Below are 18,585 nucleotides of genomic sequence, written 5' to 3'. Positions count from 1 at the left end.
GCTTTGACTCATAATGCTCTGTGAAACACCTCCAGGTGTTTAGTACTTTATGAGAACTATTTGAGTACAGTTTCTTGCTGATTAAATCTGATTTGCACAGGTATGGTTGCTGCATATTATTTACTAAATTGGGTAGTTGCGGTTAGGAATAAGTTTTTAGAGCTTATAACCAGCACCTGAATGGATTTTCACAATGTTTGGACAATCAGAGTAGTGTTCCTGCCCCACTATTGGACTCCGAAATTCCCGCCTGTGTTATCCAGCAATAAGTTTCCACTCTTGTTTGTGTTACCCTGGAGAGACAGAAGCTAGAAGAAAATCTTTAGGGCCGAAAAAGTTACGATGGTGTCTCTAAAACTTGTCACACTTACACAAAAGCTACTGTAGGGTGTGTTTAATAGAATAGGGGTGACACTCAGGCTCACGCCCCAGCTGTCCGGATCCGAACCCGACCTCGGGCACTGTCTGTGCGAAGTTTGCATCTTCTCCCTGTGTGGACCGCAAGGCATTCCGCTGGATGCACGGTATCCCCCCACATCCCAGTGCTCTGCTGGTGGTGAAGTCAACTGGTTGCTGTAAATGGAGACACAAAGAGAGACTGCGGATGCTGGAAATCTGGAGCAACACACACAACATGCAGTAGGAACTCAAGCAGGATCTATGGAGGGAAATGAACTGGGTTACTGTAAATAGTTAGTGGGCATGAGAGAGAGAATAGGTTGCAGGGAACTAGATATGTAATGGGATTGCTCTGGCGGGTCATATGGCTTTTGTCTACCTCCTCAGGAAGTTTGAGTATTTCCATGCGAGTCACTCATGTGAAGCGAAATCACCTTCAAGGCGATGGGGCCGAAGAGGTGGCGGGGCGTGTGGGCTACGTGGGTGAAATGCTGCTGAGTCTGTCAAACCTGTTACCGGGCGTTTCAGAGCAGAAAAATGCAGAGGGACACGCCCTCGACTCCAATCCAAAAGTTTGGAAAGGAAAAGAGCCAGCGATTTCTGACAGAAGTTTCGTCAGGGTTTGGCTGTGCGACGGAACAGCTACGCCCCGCAGCCGAGTCTCAGCGCCCAGCTCGGGAAACATGTCGCAGCCACACAAGAAAAAACCGAAAGAGGCCAGAAAGGTAAATGGGGAAAGCCGCCCGCTCTCGGCCTGGGTAACCGGACTCCGCGGCGGCCGCGTCAAAGGTTCCCTGTCCCGCTACTGAACGTTGGCAGGAGATCTGCGGCAGGGCGCTTCACTAGCGGAGCAAATCGCCCGGCGCGGTTGGGGTGTGCGGCTCCCCACTCAGTTTAGGGAAGTGTCCCTCTCCCTGCCCGGGGTGGCTGACCGCTGGGGCGGGGGTGTGAGTGACGGGCTGACCCCTCCCGGGGGAGGGGGGGGGGAGGAGGAGGAGGAGGGGGGGCGTTCACTGCGCCGCCGACGCCCATCCGCGAAGACCGAGCAGCGACTTTGCTCCCAGGTAACCGAGGCCGAGGCAACTGTTAAACATTGCGGGGTGGTGGGGGAAACAGAGGACAGCTTCATCTGGGAGCACATCCAGGCCTGTTGGCGGTGGCCTTTCCCCGCACTGAGTGACCGCGGCGACGTTCCCTGCCTCCTGCGCACTTGGAACAGCCGAGTGTCATTTTTCCAGCCCGCCGTCCAAACGCGGGGCTTTGCCACCATCTGAGGAACGCTCCCGCCGGCTTGCCTCGCCCTCTCAGCCCGCTCCACTGTTGCACGTCGCATCGGAAGTTGAACCGTTCACTTCCAAATGTGTTTGTTCGCTGCCATGGTTTGGGCGTGATCGCAATAACTTGGTGAGGTGCAAGGACATGGGGTGTATTCTGAGACCAGACCAGATCAAAGTCGGCAAAACGAGGACTCAATTTTACATTACTTTTATTTTCTTTAAGTAGTTTTATTTTAGAAGGTTTAATTGAGGATGGCCTTTGCAAAGTTGTACATGAGTGGTCTGATGGCAGTGTACCAGACGTGCCACTGAAGAGTAAAACCAGAGCCCTCTTACTTCATGGTTTATTCATATACAATGACCGCCTTTAGTGAATAGTGTGCCTCAAAGTTGAAAAAATAAATCTATAAACAATTGGATCAGACAACAGTTGATATTTGTAGTACATTTTACCACTTAGATTGGAACTAAGTCATGGAACATTAGGGATTCAGTGTAGAATTCCAGTTTTCATGTGTAACATGGGTTCTATTTCAATCTAAAAGCAGAAGAAAGTTGAAAGTTACTTCACTATTATTTCCTGTTTAAGTACTCTTTTGTATTATTTCTATCAAATACAGGGGAGATGAATGCAAATGATTCATTTGTGATTATAGTTTGACAGGAAGTAGTATCTTAGATAAGGAGTACTTATCTAAGAGGAGGTAACCAAGGGAAAAGATGAGGGCAGGGTAGTGGATGTTGTCTATATGGACTTTAGCAAGGCCTTTGACAATGTCTCTCATGGCAGGCTAGTCTGGAAGGTTAGATCGCATGGGATCCAGGGGGAGGTAGCACATTGGAATCTTAATTGGCTCAGTGGTAGGAAGCAGAGGGTGATGGTCGAGGGTTGTTTCTCAGACTGGAGGTCTGTGTCTAGTGGTGTGCCATAGGGGTCGGCGCTGGGACCTTTGTTGTTTGTAATTTATGTAAATGATTTGGATGTGAATTGGCATTGTTAGCAAGTTTGTGGATATACTAAAATAGGTGGTGTTGTAGACAGTGTAGAAGGTTATGAAAAATTACAGGCTGATCTTGATCAGCTGGGTATGTGGGCTGAGGATTGGCAAATAGCTTTCAATCTCGATAAATGTGAGGTATTGCATTTTGGGAGATCAAACCAGGGTAGGACTTGCACAGTGAATGGTAGGGCCTTGGGGAGTGTTATGGAACAGAGGGACCAAGGGGTGCAAGTGCATAGTTCACTGAAAGCGGCATCACAGGTAGATAAGGTGGTAAAGAAGGTGTTTGGCATTCTGGCCTTCAGTCAGGGCACTGAATATAGGAGCTGGAAGTTATATTGCAGCTATATAAGACATTGGTGAGGCAGCACTTTTGTACAGTAGAGTATTGTGTACAGTTTTGGTCACCCTGTTATAGGAAAGATGTTATTAAACTAGAAAGAGTGCAGAAAAGATTTAGCAGGATGTTACCTGGACTTGAGGGCCTGAGTTACAAGGAGAGGTTGCGTAGACTAGGACTTTATTCCTTGGAACGTAGGAGATTGAGGGGTGACCTGAGAGAGGTGTATACGATTGAGGGACATGGACAGGGTGAAAGCACATAGTCTTTTTTTTCCAGGGAGGGGGTGCTAAAAACAAGAGGGCATAGGTTTAAGATCAGAGGCAAGAGAGTTAAAAGGGACATCGGGGCAGCTTCTTCATGCAAAGGGTGGTGCATATGTGGAATGAATGCTAGAAATAGTGGTTGAGGCGGGCACATTAGCAGCATTTAAAAGTCATCTAGATAAGTACATGGATAGGAGAGGTTTAAAGGACTATGGGCCAAATGTGGGCAGATGGGACTAACTTGCTGGGCAACACAGTCAGCATGGACGAGTTGGGCCAAAGGGCCTGTTTCCGTGCTGTATGACTCTATGGCTCTACTCTTTTAAAATGTGGTCAGTTATTGATGCTTATTCCACTTTCCAGAGTAAATCTAAAGTTGACGCATTTTCAGTTTTACTTTTTTCTCAATGGTATCTTTTGCAATATCCAGCTGTGTGTATTGGATGATTTTGGTCAGAGATAGCTTGCTTGTCTCCAAGTTAAAAGGTTGTAAAGTCATAATCCACTGTAGGGACACGAATATAGGTTCGTGTACCTGTGTAATAATAAGGAAGGGCTGTATTGTCAGAAAAGTTTTTTTCAAATATGATGCCGCTGTTATTCTGTTTAGACAGACTGTTTAAAAGACAAGCCCATAAGATGCCTTTGGTAATCAAAAAACCCTGCAGAAATGATAAAATAAACAATGTGCATATGTGACATTTGGTCAACACTGTGCTATATAAAAGAGATTCTGCTATTCTCACCAACCTTTGCCGGCAATGGATGTCTTTATTTCTGAACTGTGGCTCCCAGTTGCCTAACAATGGGGGGACGTTTCAGGCCCTGCTTGGGATCCCTGAATCTGTTCTCCATTGTTCTGCTTCCTTCCCCTCTGTTTTCCTTTGCCGTATTCATAAACCTCTGTTCTGGAAACCCATGAGAAATTCCATCAGCACTCAAAGAGTAAATCACAAATAATTCTAAAATTTTAATGCACCAAAGAGTTCTTGAGTCATAAATTGCCGAGTTGGCATTTTGGTTTGCAAGTGCCACTGGAGTTTTTGTCATTTCTCCCACCTTCTTTGTTCAAAACTCTGTAACATTCAGAGAATGAGCATAGGGTCCTGTAATGATTACATGTAATAAAGTACACGTTGTTTATAACATTGGGCTTTTCCTGGATTATTTCTATTTAAATGAGAAATGCTTTAGCATCAGAAGACTTGTTTTGACAGTACTCCTACATAAATGAGCAAAGGAATGCTGTAGATGCTAAAACTCCAAAATGAGAACAGAAAATGCTGAAAATACTCATCAGGTCTGGCAGTACCTGAGTAGAGAGAACAACTGAGTTAACATGACAGTTTGATGAACTGGCTGCTTCTGATGAAAGGTCAGCATGTGATTTTTTTTCTCTCCATAGATGCTGCCTGACTTGCTGGTAATTTTATTTCTGATTTCCAGCAACCTCTGTGCTTTGTATCTCACAGTTCCAGCATGGTTTCTTTTCTCTCTCTCCTGGCTTCATTCATTTTCTATTCATGTAAGAATTAGCAGTAGGCCACTCAGTGCCTTGAGCTTGTTCTGCCATTTAATCTGATCATAACTTTGACTGCATTCCTAAGAGCAACCTTTCACCTGTTTGCTTATCACACTTCTACCTAATTCTGCTTTAAAACTATTCTTGCAGACACTGGTGAATCTGTGGAATTCTCTATCCTGGAAGGTTGTGGCGGCTGTATCGTTTTATATAGCTAAAAAGATGTATACATCTTTGAAAGGTTGGGGATTTGAGGACAATGGGAACTGGCAAAGAAGAATAGTTGAGGCCTGGAGCAGATCAGCCACGATCATATTGAGAGACCAGATCCACTCCTGATCCTATTTTCTTGTATTCAAAAACTCTGCTTTCACTGCACTTTTGAAGGAGAGAATTCCAGTGGCTCTGAGGGAAAAGAAATGTGTCATCCCATTTGCTCTAAGTAGGCATTCCTTTATTTTTAAGCAGTGACCCTCTCTAGATAATCTCTCAGGAGAGTTCTGTAAACATCCTCTCCACGTCCACCCGATTGAGATCTTCAGGATCTTAGATTTTAATTGTCCTCTCTTGCTCTTCTAAATCAGTGGATGTGAGTCTAGCCCATACAACCTTCCTTCATAAGGCAACCTACCCCCATCTTCCACAGACATCAGTTGTGATTAACAAGCGTTCACCACCTTCTCCCAGATGGTACCATCACCACTTGTCGCTCTGTCTCTTTCAGTTTCCACCCTTGAGCGGTTTCCACTCTTGAGCAGTCTCCACCCCTCCCCCTTCTCTGTAACATAGAAATCAAAGATGTTTTGATATTTTCTGGCTTGATTTTTGCCTCTACAGCCGTTGCCTACCCTGCTGAATATTTCCAGCACAAATTGGTTTAATTACTAGGTTTGTTGCTCTGTAATGTGTTATGTTTTCATTTTGGATAAACCTAGATTTGTATTTAGGAAGGTTGTCAAGTTTTGTTATATTTGCTGCTTTTCTATCTTGAGCCAGTCTCTCTCCTCACAATGTTCGACAATTGTGTCTTTGTGGCAAGACACATGACAAAACTTGCACCTTTAGCTTTCCTCTGTTACTTCCTTCATTGTTAAAATGCTGTAGATTGTTAGAAGATTAAAATGGCATCCTTAAGATCAGATGTTTTAAACTTCGGAGATATTAAACTTGAGTCTTGTGTGGCACAGTGTGAAGAAGGGCTGGAGAATTCTTATCTCTAAGCCATTTTACATTCTTCAGGCAGAAGTTGTAATCTGGTCGTTTATCTTCCTGCCTTTTTGGCATTCAAAAGATGACGTCTCTGACAATGCAGTCATCCCTCAATCCTATGGTGTATGTTCAGCTAGTTTGCAAAAACAATCCCTTGGGTTTGTACATCTCTAATGCAAAGAAACTATGCCAAAATGCATAATGGGAGTATTAACAAGCAAAAACATTTTACTCCAAGCCACTCTAAAAAGTGTCAGGTCGGAAGATTGAAGATTTTGTTAATGAGGTAGGATTTAAGGAGCGTCTTAAAGGAGAAGGAGGTAGAGGGGAAGAGAGATTCAAGAGAATTCTGGAGCTTTGATCAAAAACAGGTGAAACATTGCTATCCTCAGGGAAGTTATTTAAAGTCAGGAATGTTCAAGAGAGCAGAATTGAAGAAGGTCAGATGATGATGAGAAATATTGCAAATTTAGTCAAAAAAAAGGTTTAGGGAGCTGAAATCAGATAGGGCCCTTGAGGTATCTAAAGGAAGCAGGAAAAATTTAAACAGGGAATCAGGAGGGTTAAAAGGAGCCATGAAATGTCCTTGGCAAGTAGGACTAAAGAAAATCCCAAGGCATTTTATACATACATTAAAAACAAGAGGGTAACTTGGGATTGGGTAGGACTGCTCAAGGACAAAGGAAGGAATTTGTACCTGGAACCAGAGGAAGTGAGTGAGGAACTAAACGAGTACTTCACATTGGTATTCAGCAAAGAGAGGACATGGAGGATAGTGAGATCAGGGACGGGTTTGCTGATATTCTCGGGCATGATGACATCAAGGAGGAGGAGGTGTTGGATCTCTTGAAGAACATTATGGTGGATAAGTCCCCAAGGTTTTGAGAGGCAAGAGAGTAGAATACTGGGGCCTTGACAGAGGTCTTTGTATCCTCTTTAGCCACAGGTGAGGTCCCAGAGTGTACATTCTCAGTCCTGATGCAGCATCTCAATCCAAAATGTCAACAATCGCTTTGCCTCCACAGATGCTGCTTGATGTGTTGAGGTCTTCCAGCAGTTTTTTTTTGCTCCTATCTTCCAGCTCTATTAATGAAGACTTGTGTCCTAGAACTAGCTGCCCTTCTACCCAGACAGTCACTATACAGCCACAATTCTGGCAACAGCGAACCATATGGAGAATTACTCAGGTGTTTTGTGTCCACAATAAGCAAGGCACATGCACCATTAATTACCAACTCTTGGTCTCCCCTCAGAAGTCAGAAAAATGATTGAAATGATCTGGCGTTGCTGTCAAGAGACATTTACTTGACAATAACCTGCTCATCGATGTTCTGTTTGAGTTTCATCAGAATGGTTGATTCCAGACTTCATTACAGCTTTAGTCCATACATGGACAAAAGTGCTAAGTCCCAGAGTTGAGATGAATGTAACTGCCCTTGACATCAAGGCAGCACATGATTAAGTGTGGCAGCAATCCACTGCCAGTTTAAACATTTTCAAAGGCTCTGCTCCATTGTCCTTTTGAGCAAGAGAGTTTCAAGGACCATGATCCTCTGAGAGGGGAAAAAAAACAATATTTTTCTTGTCAAATACAAATCAAATACATAAAGTTTGCGAAGGCCCATTTCATGGGGAGGCCAATGATTGGATACAACAGCTGTTGTTTCTGCAGGCACAATTCCATGGTCTTCCAGATTATCAAATAATTTAAATCCATTAGCTTCAATAAGCATTGGTTTTCATAATAGATGTTGCCTCTGAAGAAGCTGAATTTGCAAAGAATTGAATGATTCTTTGTTCAAAAGATAGAGGTAATTAGATAATGTAGTTTCTAAACCAGTGTCTCAATTATAGTTTGATGTGCTTCAGTAAAACTGCTCATAGTATAATCCTGAACCTGTATTGACTCAAAATTGTTCTTGACCTTTGAGTCATTTTTGCTCAAAACATAAAACATCTGTCCTCTATGCCCTTTTTGTCCAAGAAATGCTCCAGTTTGAAAAAAGGAACAGAAGTGTTAAGTAAAATGTAATCCATTTTTTTTGGTGGTCTTCATAAGCATTTTTAAAAAATCTTTCACTTACAGAATGCTGGAAAGCTAACTTAACTGTCCTTGGGAAGATTATGTATAGAAGTGAACTGAAAAATCATTAGGGTGGCATTTGTCACATTTAGCCTTCAAAGCAAAGTATATTTGTTAACCTGCAGGTGAAACTTATTGTTTCATACTGCTTTGTGTTAGGAATTAACTACAGTGGCAGTCAATGTGTTGTATGATGTCAATGTAATCTGTTTTCATTAACTGACAACAATTGAAGCACTTCATCCATTACCACTAACAATAGCCATCAATAATGTCTGGGAATCAATAATTCTTGGATTGGTGTTAGCCAACTCCCAGAGGTGGAGGTTAACCATCTCCCATCTCTTCACCATCACCAACCACCCAGATTGCCCATATCCTTAACAGACAGAGTAGATAAAATTTGTCTGCTATGTCATTGATACTTAATTTGAGCTGTTCAATCAACATGTTAATGATTAGAACCTTGCACATGATTTTGTTTCAAAGGTCTATGATCTTGCTGGATGTCTGAAATTGGTGTAACTGTTGTATGATAGATTCCAGTTGTGCAAGGAAAGGACTTGATAATTGTAAAGAAATCTTGGCTGTAAAGAAAATAAGAACAAAAAAATTGTAATTAAATCTGTATTTCCAAACGTTGTAAAATTTGTGTCCAGTGTGTTAATTCTTTTATGATATAATAATAAATGTTCAGATGCTAGGGGTAGTCGAAGAAGTGGTATTGTTTACAAGCTGTTTCATTTAAAAAAAAGAGCAGCTATAACTTACAGTTTCAATTTCAAAATTCTCCAGTGATGTCTGATGATACAATGAGGAAACAGGTCATGTTGGGGCAATGAGCAACACAACGCAAAGGAGATCACATCTGAAATGAATTAGCTCTTTTTTTTGATGGTAGTTATACTGAGAGATTGAATTTTTTGGTTTATGCTGAAAACAACTTTCACAAAGAGCTTTTTTAAAAGAAGTTTTATGCTTTTTAAACTAATAAAGCTCTGTGTTGGCAGTGGGTTGTAATATAAACCATGCATTTTGCTCCACAAATACTGATTTCAAAATGCAGATGCTGTGCACAGAGTACTGAAAAAATAAACATTCATTTGTGGGCATAGGACAGAGTATATTAATTAGTGATGTGAATGTGTTTCTTGGAATAAACCCAAATTTGTAAAACTGTACAATAATGGAATGCTAAATGTGCAATCTCATATATTGTCATTGCCAGTTTAATTACAGTCTGTTAAAGAAACCTAAAGTTGTTGCATTTGCCAAAAGATTAAAAATTTAACAATTCAGGTTCCTATTCTGTTAAAATTAACGTCAAAACCATAAAGCAAAGAAGGAAAAGATCAACTTCAGTCCTGTTCCTGATCATAAAACAGTGACCTCTGTTAGAAAATAAGTCTGTAGACATTGTGTAAGGATATAACTGGAGCTGGGCACGATGTCCTTGCCCCCTTATTTCAAAATCACATCACCCTCCTGCTCTGACTTTAGCACAAAGAATTCTTGGAAGGTGCTGAGAACTGCCAGCGAGCCTGTAAGCATCCACGTCTTCAGGAGAGGAATGGCTAAAAGAAAATGGCAGTGAAGGTTGTGAGGGTGGAATTTATTAAACTTTGTTACATGATTGACTTGAAAATTAGTCAATGATCAGCGTGCATTCCCAGTGCTGACGTGAAAAGAGAAAACGCTGGAGAAACTCAGCAGGTCAGACAGCGTCTGTGGAGAGGGAAGGAGGAACAGTTAATGTTTCTGGTCTGGGACCCTTCATCAGAACTGAGAAAGAGAGAAACAAGTTGGTCTGGGTAGCAGAGGTGGTGGAGGGTGATGGATGGAACAAAATGATGTTCTCTGATGGGGCAGTTTTTCTACCATTTTCCATCTTTATTTCAGATTTCCAGCATCTGCAGGTTTTGCTTTGATTTTCATCTGCGGTAGTGCTGATGTCTGAAAACAGTTTTAGCAAAGTAGTATGCAATTGTGTTCCTTTACACAGTTTTGGAGGGGATAGATAACCCAGATTTTTGAAGCCCTGCCAGATTTTTGCACTGTAAAATGATTGATGCTTGTGTAAGTATGTTATGGAGACTTTGTGATGATGCATACTTGAATGTCCTATGGTGCAACTGGGAGCTTTGAAGTGAGGCCTCCTTTATGCCTTATCCTGCTGCGTCAAAAATAGCCAGAACTTAAGGTGCTGGGGATTCAATATGTAAACTTCTCTCTTTATTCTGAATTTGTTACCCTTTTTTTTCTTTTGGAGCTTTAAAATCTTTCGAATTTGTATTCCATTCTTTTTAGTTTGGAGTGGAGATCCATTTGATACTATTTTTAGGAGATTTATTTCTGCAATTCTGTCATGCAGCATATCTTAGCTAGCTGTAAATATCTCAGGCTGACCCAGTAAAATCCACATGATATGATGAGAAGGAACATGTCCAGCAGCATTATATGAGGGCACATAGCTGGAATTTAGCTTGGGTACATATGTCGGAAGGCTTGGCCTCAGCAGGGAGATAGTTCCAGAGCTTTCTTCTAAAGACAAGGTGCCAGTACTATCACCTTTACCAATGAGGGTGAAGGTGACCCCAGCCTTTTCTATCTGAAGTGCTGGAAGAAACATCTGGCATATTTGAGGATCATGCAGTGCATGGCTGCAACTATCAGATCATTGTGGCTGTTTTTCAAAGGTCACATGCTTTTATCACCTACACTAAGGGAGAAGCCATGAGGAGAGGACAGGGAGATGGAAAGGATATCTTAGATTCTAGGACTAATCCGTGCACTCTGTAATTTGGACTACTTTCACTTTATTAATAGGGAGGAATTTTAGTTGGTTAATGTACAGTTTGTTTGTGACAGCTAGCATCTTGTCACATGGGTTCTTGCAAGATATCCAGAGAAAACAACAATTAATTTTAATTCCAAGTCAGACAATAGTACTGCCCTTGTTTGAGATATCCATGGAAGGATGGCAACAGAATGATTTGGGATAACCATAGCAACTACTTGAAACCTACAAAGGTCAACAATGCAATGTTTCATTGAGATCATTCTATCACTTAGGTGACTTCTATTGCTTGTATCAATTAAGCCAATGCCTTTGATAAACAGTACCCAACCCTGCCCTGCCCCAGACTGTCCAATATTGGCAGATGTTGCATAATTGATAATTTTGCTGTAGGCAAAGCTATTGGTCTGTACCATTCTGTATGAGAATGCTAGTGATGGGTTTTTATGGCTATGTCCTGGCTTGAGAACTGTTTTCTACAATGCTTTGTGCAGGTCACTACCGCCTGCTCAGAAAGGGCATTAAACTTGCCCTCCCCTACCTGCTGTTTGCATGCCATTGATCTTGATCTACAGGCTGGTATTGTCAAATGTCTAAATATCAGTAGTGACTTTTGCTCCTCTTGCTGCAGAGATCCTACTTTGCTCAATCACAGATATTGCTGTGGGTGCGTATACTTCTCTGCCTATCTTTGCTCCTCCCTCCACCTTTTTGTCTCCCCCTCTTTCACCCTTTAATTTAATCCAGACAGGTATAAAGTAATGCACTTTGGAAAGTCAAATTCTGGTAGCACCTAAAGAGTAAATGGCAGAGACCTTAAGAGCATTGATGTGCAGAGGAATCTTGGGGCTCAAGTCCATAGCTCCCTGAAAGTGATGACAGAAGTGGATAGGGTGGTGAATGAGGCATTTTGTATGCTTGTCTTCATTGGCCGAAACATTGAGTGTAAGAGCTGGTACGTTATATCTCAGCTGAATAAAACATTGGTCTGACCACACTTGGAGTATTGTAAAAGTACATCTGGTCGCCATACTACAGGGAGGATATGGTAGCAGCAGAGAGAGCGCAGAAGAGATTCACCACGATATTGCCTGGAATGAGGGGCTGTAGTTATAAGAAGAAATTGATTAGGGTGAGTTTATTCTCACTGAAATGCAGGAGACTGAGGGGTGACCTTGGAGGTTTATAAAATTATGAGGGGTATAGCTAGGAAAGCTGGTCGGAGTCTTTTTCCAGAGCCGGGGAGTCTAGAACTCGAGGGCACATTTGAAGGGTAAGTTCTTCACGCAGAGGGTGGTGATTATCTGGAATGAGCTGCCTCAGGAGGTGGCTGAGGCAGGTACAATTACTATGTTTAAAAGGCATTTGGATACCTCCTTGGACAGGAAAGGTGTAGAGGGATATGAGCCTGATGCAGGCAAATGAGATTAGTGTTGATAGGGATCAGGTTTATTATCACTGACATATGTCGTGAAATTCGTTGTTTTGTGGCAGCGCAGTTTTCCATCACGGTTGGCGTGGAAAGGGTCTGTTTCTGTGCTGTATGATTCAATGATTTTTGTACCACATTTACATGTATTTGATTCTCTACAATCTGAAATGTCTCCCTGATAATGGTTTAAGTAAACTTATATTTTTTTTCCCCAAAAGGGAGGAACAAAGACTGATTTGGCTAAATCGAAGCCGGGAGTCAGCATGAGTACACGATCGTCAGAGGTAAGAAAAGTAATAAACCTTTAAGATCTAACATAGAGACTAGGAAGTGAAGCCAAAATGTTTAACTTGAACACTGGAAGTCACGGTAGTGTAGCGGTTAGCATAACGCTATTACAGCACCAGCGACCTGGGTTCAATTCCGGCCACTGTCTGTAAGGAGTTTGTACGTTCTCCCCGTGTCTGCGCGGGTTTCCTCCGGGTGCTTCGGTTTCCTCCCACGTTCCAAAAGACGTACGGGTTAGGAAGTTGTGGGGATGCTATGTTGGTGCCGGAAGCGTGGCGACACTTGCGGGCTGCCCCCAGAACACTTTACGCAAAGGTGCATTTCACTGTGTTCCGATGTACATGTGACTAATAAAGATATCTTACTGTTTCATGCACACAGTGAGGAACCAGTTGAAATGAAATAAAAACTGATGCACTGGAAATATTCAGCTGATCAGGCAACATGTGTGGGAGGAAAGATAAGGTGGTCAATGTTTAAATTTAGAGATCCCTGAAAGAGTCAAAGCCCTCATGTCTGTGGTCAATTTGACATCAACTCTTCTCACCCCACTGACATAGCATGACCTACATTCCATGTTCTATTTTTATTTCAGTGTCTATTATATTTTGCTTTGGTATGATTGAAATGCAAAATAGCAATCTTAACACGATCTTGTAAAATTAAAAATTTTGGTTCTATATTGAGAAACTGTGAATTGAGATACTAAAGTATGGGAAATCTGTTTATAAAAAATGCCCACCATTCCTCAAACATGGAAATGGTTTATTTCCGCATATACGGTTGAGTAAATTTCTTAGGTGATAACCGTGATGACGTGAATGATACATTTTTACGTATTTTACATTTGCATACGTTTTATTAAATGTGTCTATTTCAGCTACTTGAAGTTTGTGAAAAGAGGTTATGTACTTTTTGTGGCGAGTGGTTGTCCCTGTAGCGTTACCCAATTTAAATATTAAATACTGCCTGATCAAAAGTAATTGAACTTTGAGGAAAAAGTGATTCTCAGTAACTCTTACAGAGACGTCAAATGTATTGACGAAGATCCAGGAATTGAGGCTTCATTGGGTAACTTAAGGTTAACATTGGAGTACACATCTTGTGTGTACTACCAATGATACAATCTACAGCAAGTACACCTGAGAAAGTATTTCATTTGCTATGAAGCAATTTGAAGCATCTTTGTTATCATGAAAGGCATGCTCTATGTACATTTCCTTTTTTTAATTGTATTAAGAAATATGAAGTCTGTTAATACTGGGTTAAAATATACTTTAAGCTTCAGACTTTTAGCAGCACCATTAAATACACTGGGGAAAAAAAACTAAAATAAAAAACAGAAAATGTTGGAAATATTCTGCTGGTTAGGCTGCATCTGTGGGAAGCAAAACAGAGTTAAAATTTCAGGTCAAAGGCTCCTGACAAAGGGTCTTCAACCTGAAACATTAAATCTGTTTCTCTTCCCACAGGTGCAGCCTGACCTGCTGAGTATTTCCATCTTTTTATGTTTTTTTTAATATTAAAAAACACTGTTCATTTTTCCTTATTTTGGAATTTATTAATAGATGAATCTTGTGATCCATAAGCTCCAGTGACCTGGTGTCTGTAGATTTTCTGTTTCTTATTTCAGATTTTTTAAAATTTTCAGTGCATTTAATGGCGCTGCTAAAAGTCTGAAGCTTAAAGTATATTTTATCCCAATATTAACAGATTTTATATTTCTTAATCCGTAAACTCCAGTGATCTGGTCTCTGTAGACTCTCCTTACGACCATGTTTGTTTCTGTTGGTTGCTCCAGGTCCTCCCACGTCCTGAAGATGTGGTGGTAGGTTAATTAGCTCCTGTGCTTTCCCTCTAGATGCAGGTTAATGGTAAAAGAATTGAAATGAGTTAATGGGCGTGTAACAGTGAAGAAGTTGCAGGGTTACAAAAGGGAGAGGGTGTGGGAGCTAGCCTGATCCTTATGAGCCAAATAGCCCCCTTCTGTGTTGTAACAAGTGAGTATGATCACTGTGATAAAGCAAATATACTTCAAAAATATATATTAGAATGGATAATGCTGGCCATGTCACGGATGGATACGGAAGGGCTGTGGTGGCAGTTCTGGAGGGTGAGGTGGTGTGGGAGGGGGTGGGAGTGCAGGCAGTAGTTGGATGTGGGTTGATGAGAGGCATTCAGTCACATTTTTTACACTTCCTTAATAGAAATATTTCTGTGGAAAAACACAAAACACAACCCTAATGATTCAGTAACTATGGGGAGAATGGATTGAAAGTGTACCACTGCCAAGTTTTGGCTTTTATAAGTAGTACACAGCTTAGAGACAGTATTTGAAAATTGCAGTTAAATTGGAACAAGGAAAATAAAGCATTTTGAAGGAATGCTGACCCCAACCAGCCAAAAAATGGTTGCAAATCTAGTTCACAATCATTAAAAGTATACAGTTGTTACAGATACATTAATTCGCATTTCATTTTAAAAAAAATGAGTGGATAGATGGCTGTGATTCAGCAAGGGGCGTATTTTCCATAATTAAAGATCAAACATTGGTCGAGAGGAATTTGGAAAATCCAGGCTGGAAAGTCTTGCTCTTATTCTATTTTTTTTGAAACTCTCTCCATTTCCCTCGCCCCTTCCCTCCCTGCACTGGTTTCCCTCTCCCGCCCTGGCTGGTTTCTCTCACTCAATCTTCTCCACCACCCCTCACCGCCACCCCCCCCCCCCCCCCAGCCCACATTCCTGCTGGATTCTCCCTGTGCTCACCCCCCACCCCCACCACTGGGGGTTTCTCTTTACTCCTCCTGATCCCCACCCATTCGTTTCTCTCTCTTGGTCTTCTCCCCCCCCCCCCCCCACCCCGCCACCTTCTCTCTTTCTCCTCCTGTTCTGATTTCTTTCTGCTGACACCCTGTCCTATCCTTGCTCGGTGCAGTTGCTTTCTTATATCAATATCCTGTCTGGATTATATGACAAACATTATATGAGCTTCTTACTAAAACTGGTGTGATATCTGATTGCTCGGGTATATTAGTAACCTCTAAACACTTCGGGCAATTTTTATAGATGACCACAACTTGAAATCATTTGCCATCCTAATGTTGGAAGACAATGGCCTAATCAGAAAAAAAACTAGCAGTGAGCCAACGATGTCAGGACTCAACATGTGAATGTAGAAGCAAGATGTTAGCAACCAGGGTCAGCCAGAAGTGCCGGATGTTTCTTCCTGAGATCCTGATGTCACAGAAGTCACTTTTGAGCCAATTTAATTTATTACACATGATATGAAGAAACAGCTGAGAGCATTGGATACAGTAATGACTATGGGAACAGACCACATCTCAGCTGTAGTACCAAGACCTGCACTCCAGAATTAGTTGTGCCTGTAGCCAAGCTGTTCCAATATAATTACAACACTGGCAACTGCCCAAAAATGTGGACAGTTTACTCTGATTTGTTCTGTTCACAAAGAACTAAACAAACTCTAATCTGGTTAATTACCACCCAGTCAGTCTACTCTTAATCATTGACAAAGTGATGAAAGATATTGTCAGCACTTGATCTCCAATAACCTGTATACCGTTACTTGGGTTTGAATGGGATCACTTGAATCCATGTCTCACCAGAGACATGAACCAAAGAGCTGAATTCCTGTACTGTGATGGGACTGACTCCCCTTCGCATCAAGACAACATCTGACTGAACATAATGTGAAGGAGTCCATAAAGCCATAAGACAAAGGAGCAGAAGTCAGCCATTCGGCCCATCGAGTCTGCTTTGCCATTCTATCATGAGCTGATCCATTCTCCCATTTAGCTCCACTCCCCCGCCTTCTCACCATAACCTTTGATGCTCTGGCTACTCAGATACCTATCAATCTCTGCCTTAAATACACCCAATGACTTTGCCTTCACAGCCGCCCGTGGCAACAAATTCCACAGATTCACCACTCTCTGGCTATAGAAATTTCTCTGCATCTCTGTTCTGAATGGGCGCCCTTCAATCCTGAAGTCGTGTCCTCTTGTACTAGACTCCCCTACCATGGGAAACAGCTTTGCCACATCTGCTCTGTTCCAGGCCTTTTAACATTCAAAATGTTTCTACGAGGTCCCCCCTCATTCTTCTGAACTCCAAGGAGTACAGCCCAAGAGCCGTCAAACATTCCTCATATGTTAACCCTCTCATTCCTGGAATCATTCTAGTGAATCTTCTCTGAACCTTCTCCAACGTCAGCACATCCTTTCTTAAATAAGGAGCCCAAAACTGCACACAGTACTCCAAGTGAGGTCTTACCAATGCCTTATAGAGCCTCAACATCACATCCCTGCTCTTATAATCTATTCCTCTAGAAGTGAATGCCAACATTGCATTTACCCTGACCAGGTTGTGTCGGTGATGAAGATTAACTTTTAGGGCATCCTGCACGAGGACTCCCAAGTCCTGGCAAAACTGAAGTCAATGAACATCAAGTTAAAGATGTACCTCACAAAGAGGAAGATGATTATATTTGCTGGAGGTCAATCATCCCAGACCCAGCACATCACTGTAAGAGTTGATCAGAGCAGTGTCTTGGCCCAACCATCTTCAGCTGCTTTATTATGACTATCCTTCCATCATGAGGTCAGAAGTGGGGATGTTTGCTGATGACTGTGCAAATGTGCAGTTCCATTCACCACTCAACAAATGAAGTATTCCATCCCTGTATGCAACAAAACCTAGACAGTGTTTGGTTAAGGTCTTATAAGTGGTATGTAACAGTCACAGAACAAAACTGCCAAGCAACAACTATCTCCAGCAAGAGAGATTCTGACCACCTACCCTTTGACCCCACCATCGAGGACATCTTCAAGAGGCGGCATCCATCATTAAGGACCCTCACCATCCAGGACATGCCCTCTTCACGATACAACCATCAGGAAAGAGGTACAGGAGCCTGAAGACCCACACTCGGTCTTTCAGGAACAGCTTCTTCCCCTCTGCCATCAGATTTCTGAACGGTCCATGAATCCATGGACACTATCTCTCTATTTCTCTTTTGCACTTTTTATTTATTTTTGTGACTTATTGTAATTTTTATGTTTATGTCTTGCACTATACTGCTGCCACAAAACAATAAATTTCCCGACATATGCCAGTGATAATAAACCTGATTCTGACATCCAATAACATTACTGTCAATGACTTCCCCACCACCCACCTCCCAAGGGTCACCGTTGTTCAGAGACTTAACATTCAGAGGCTGGTATCCTACAGTGAGCAGTTTGCCATCTGACATCCCAAAGCACGTCAGAAATGTGATAGAATAGTGTTCACTTGCCTGAGCAAGTGCAGCTGCAACAGCTCTCAAGAGGCTTGAAACCATCCAGGAAAAAGCAGCCCACTTGATTAACCCCCTGCCCCTTCAATCATCTTAAGCATTCATTCTCTCCTCTACCATCTCACTCTGCAAGTGACAAAATGCCCTGCAGGTGCTAACCCAGGCTACTCTGATCAGACAAGGGCAGCAGGTGCATAGAAATATCACCACCATGGATATCTGCAAGTTATGACTGATCACGAAAACAAATTGACTGAAATAGAAGAAGCAAAGGGGATTTTGGAAAGGAGTTGGTATGACAATATGGCATTTGAGTCTTCTAGCACAGAAGGAGGCAGTTCTGCTAGTAATGCCTGCACAGGCTCTGAAAGAGCAGGCAAGATTGGTTCTACAGCCCCCATTTTGTTTGTAGTCTTCAGTCTTCATTCTCAAGTCCTTGTCCAAAACACTTTTCATGGAATCTGTTTCCGCCATCTCCAGGTAAAATGTTCCAAATCCTAACAACTGAGTGGCTAAACGATTGCCCTTGGCTCTGCTCTAGATCTTCTGCCAATGGTGTTAAATCTCTGGCCTCTGGTTATTAACCCATGGCAACAGCCATTATTTTTTTCTAAAAAAATACTAATTTCTTGACCCATCCTGTTCTAAGGAGAA

General features: G+C 42.0%; 1 protein-coding gene across 11 annotated transcripts in view; it reads left to right on the top strand.

Annotated features, from left to right (window-relative positions):
• The first annotated feature begins 569 nt into the window (after window positions 1-569).
• cast (calpastatin) overlaps window positions 570-18,585 on the top strand; it is a 136,977-nt gene continuing 118,961 nt past the window's right edge. For 7 of the 11 annotated variants that reach the window (XM_052019814.1, XM_052019812.1, XM_052019813.1 and 4 more), the window contains exons 1-2: window positions 789-1,124; window positions 12,545-12,610. In XM_052019814.1, the coding sequence (XP_051875774.1) occupies window positions 804-1,124; window positions 12,545-12,610 (387 nt within the window). In that variant the 5' untranslated portion in view covers window positions 789-803. Of the gene's footprint in view, window positions 1,125-12,544; window positions 12,611-18,585 lie in introns of all 11 variants that reach the window. The other 4 variants (XM_052019816.1, XM_052019815.1, XM_052019806.1 and 1 more) reach the window with 3 other exon arrangements.

The sequence above is a fragment of the Pristis pectinata genome, chromosome 7 (genome assembly GCF_009764475.1).
Source record: "Pristis pectinata isolate sPriPec2 chromosome 7, sPriPec2.1.pri, whole genome shotgun sequence".
NCBI lineage: Eukaryota > Metazoa > Chordata > Chondrichthyes > Rhinopristiformes > Pristidae > Pristis > Pristis pectinata.
The sequence above is the reverse complement of the archived record's forward strand: the minus strand, read 5'-3'. Positions and strand labels throughout refer to the sequence as shown.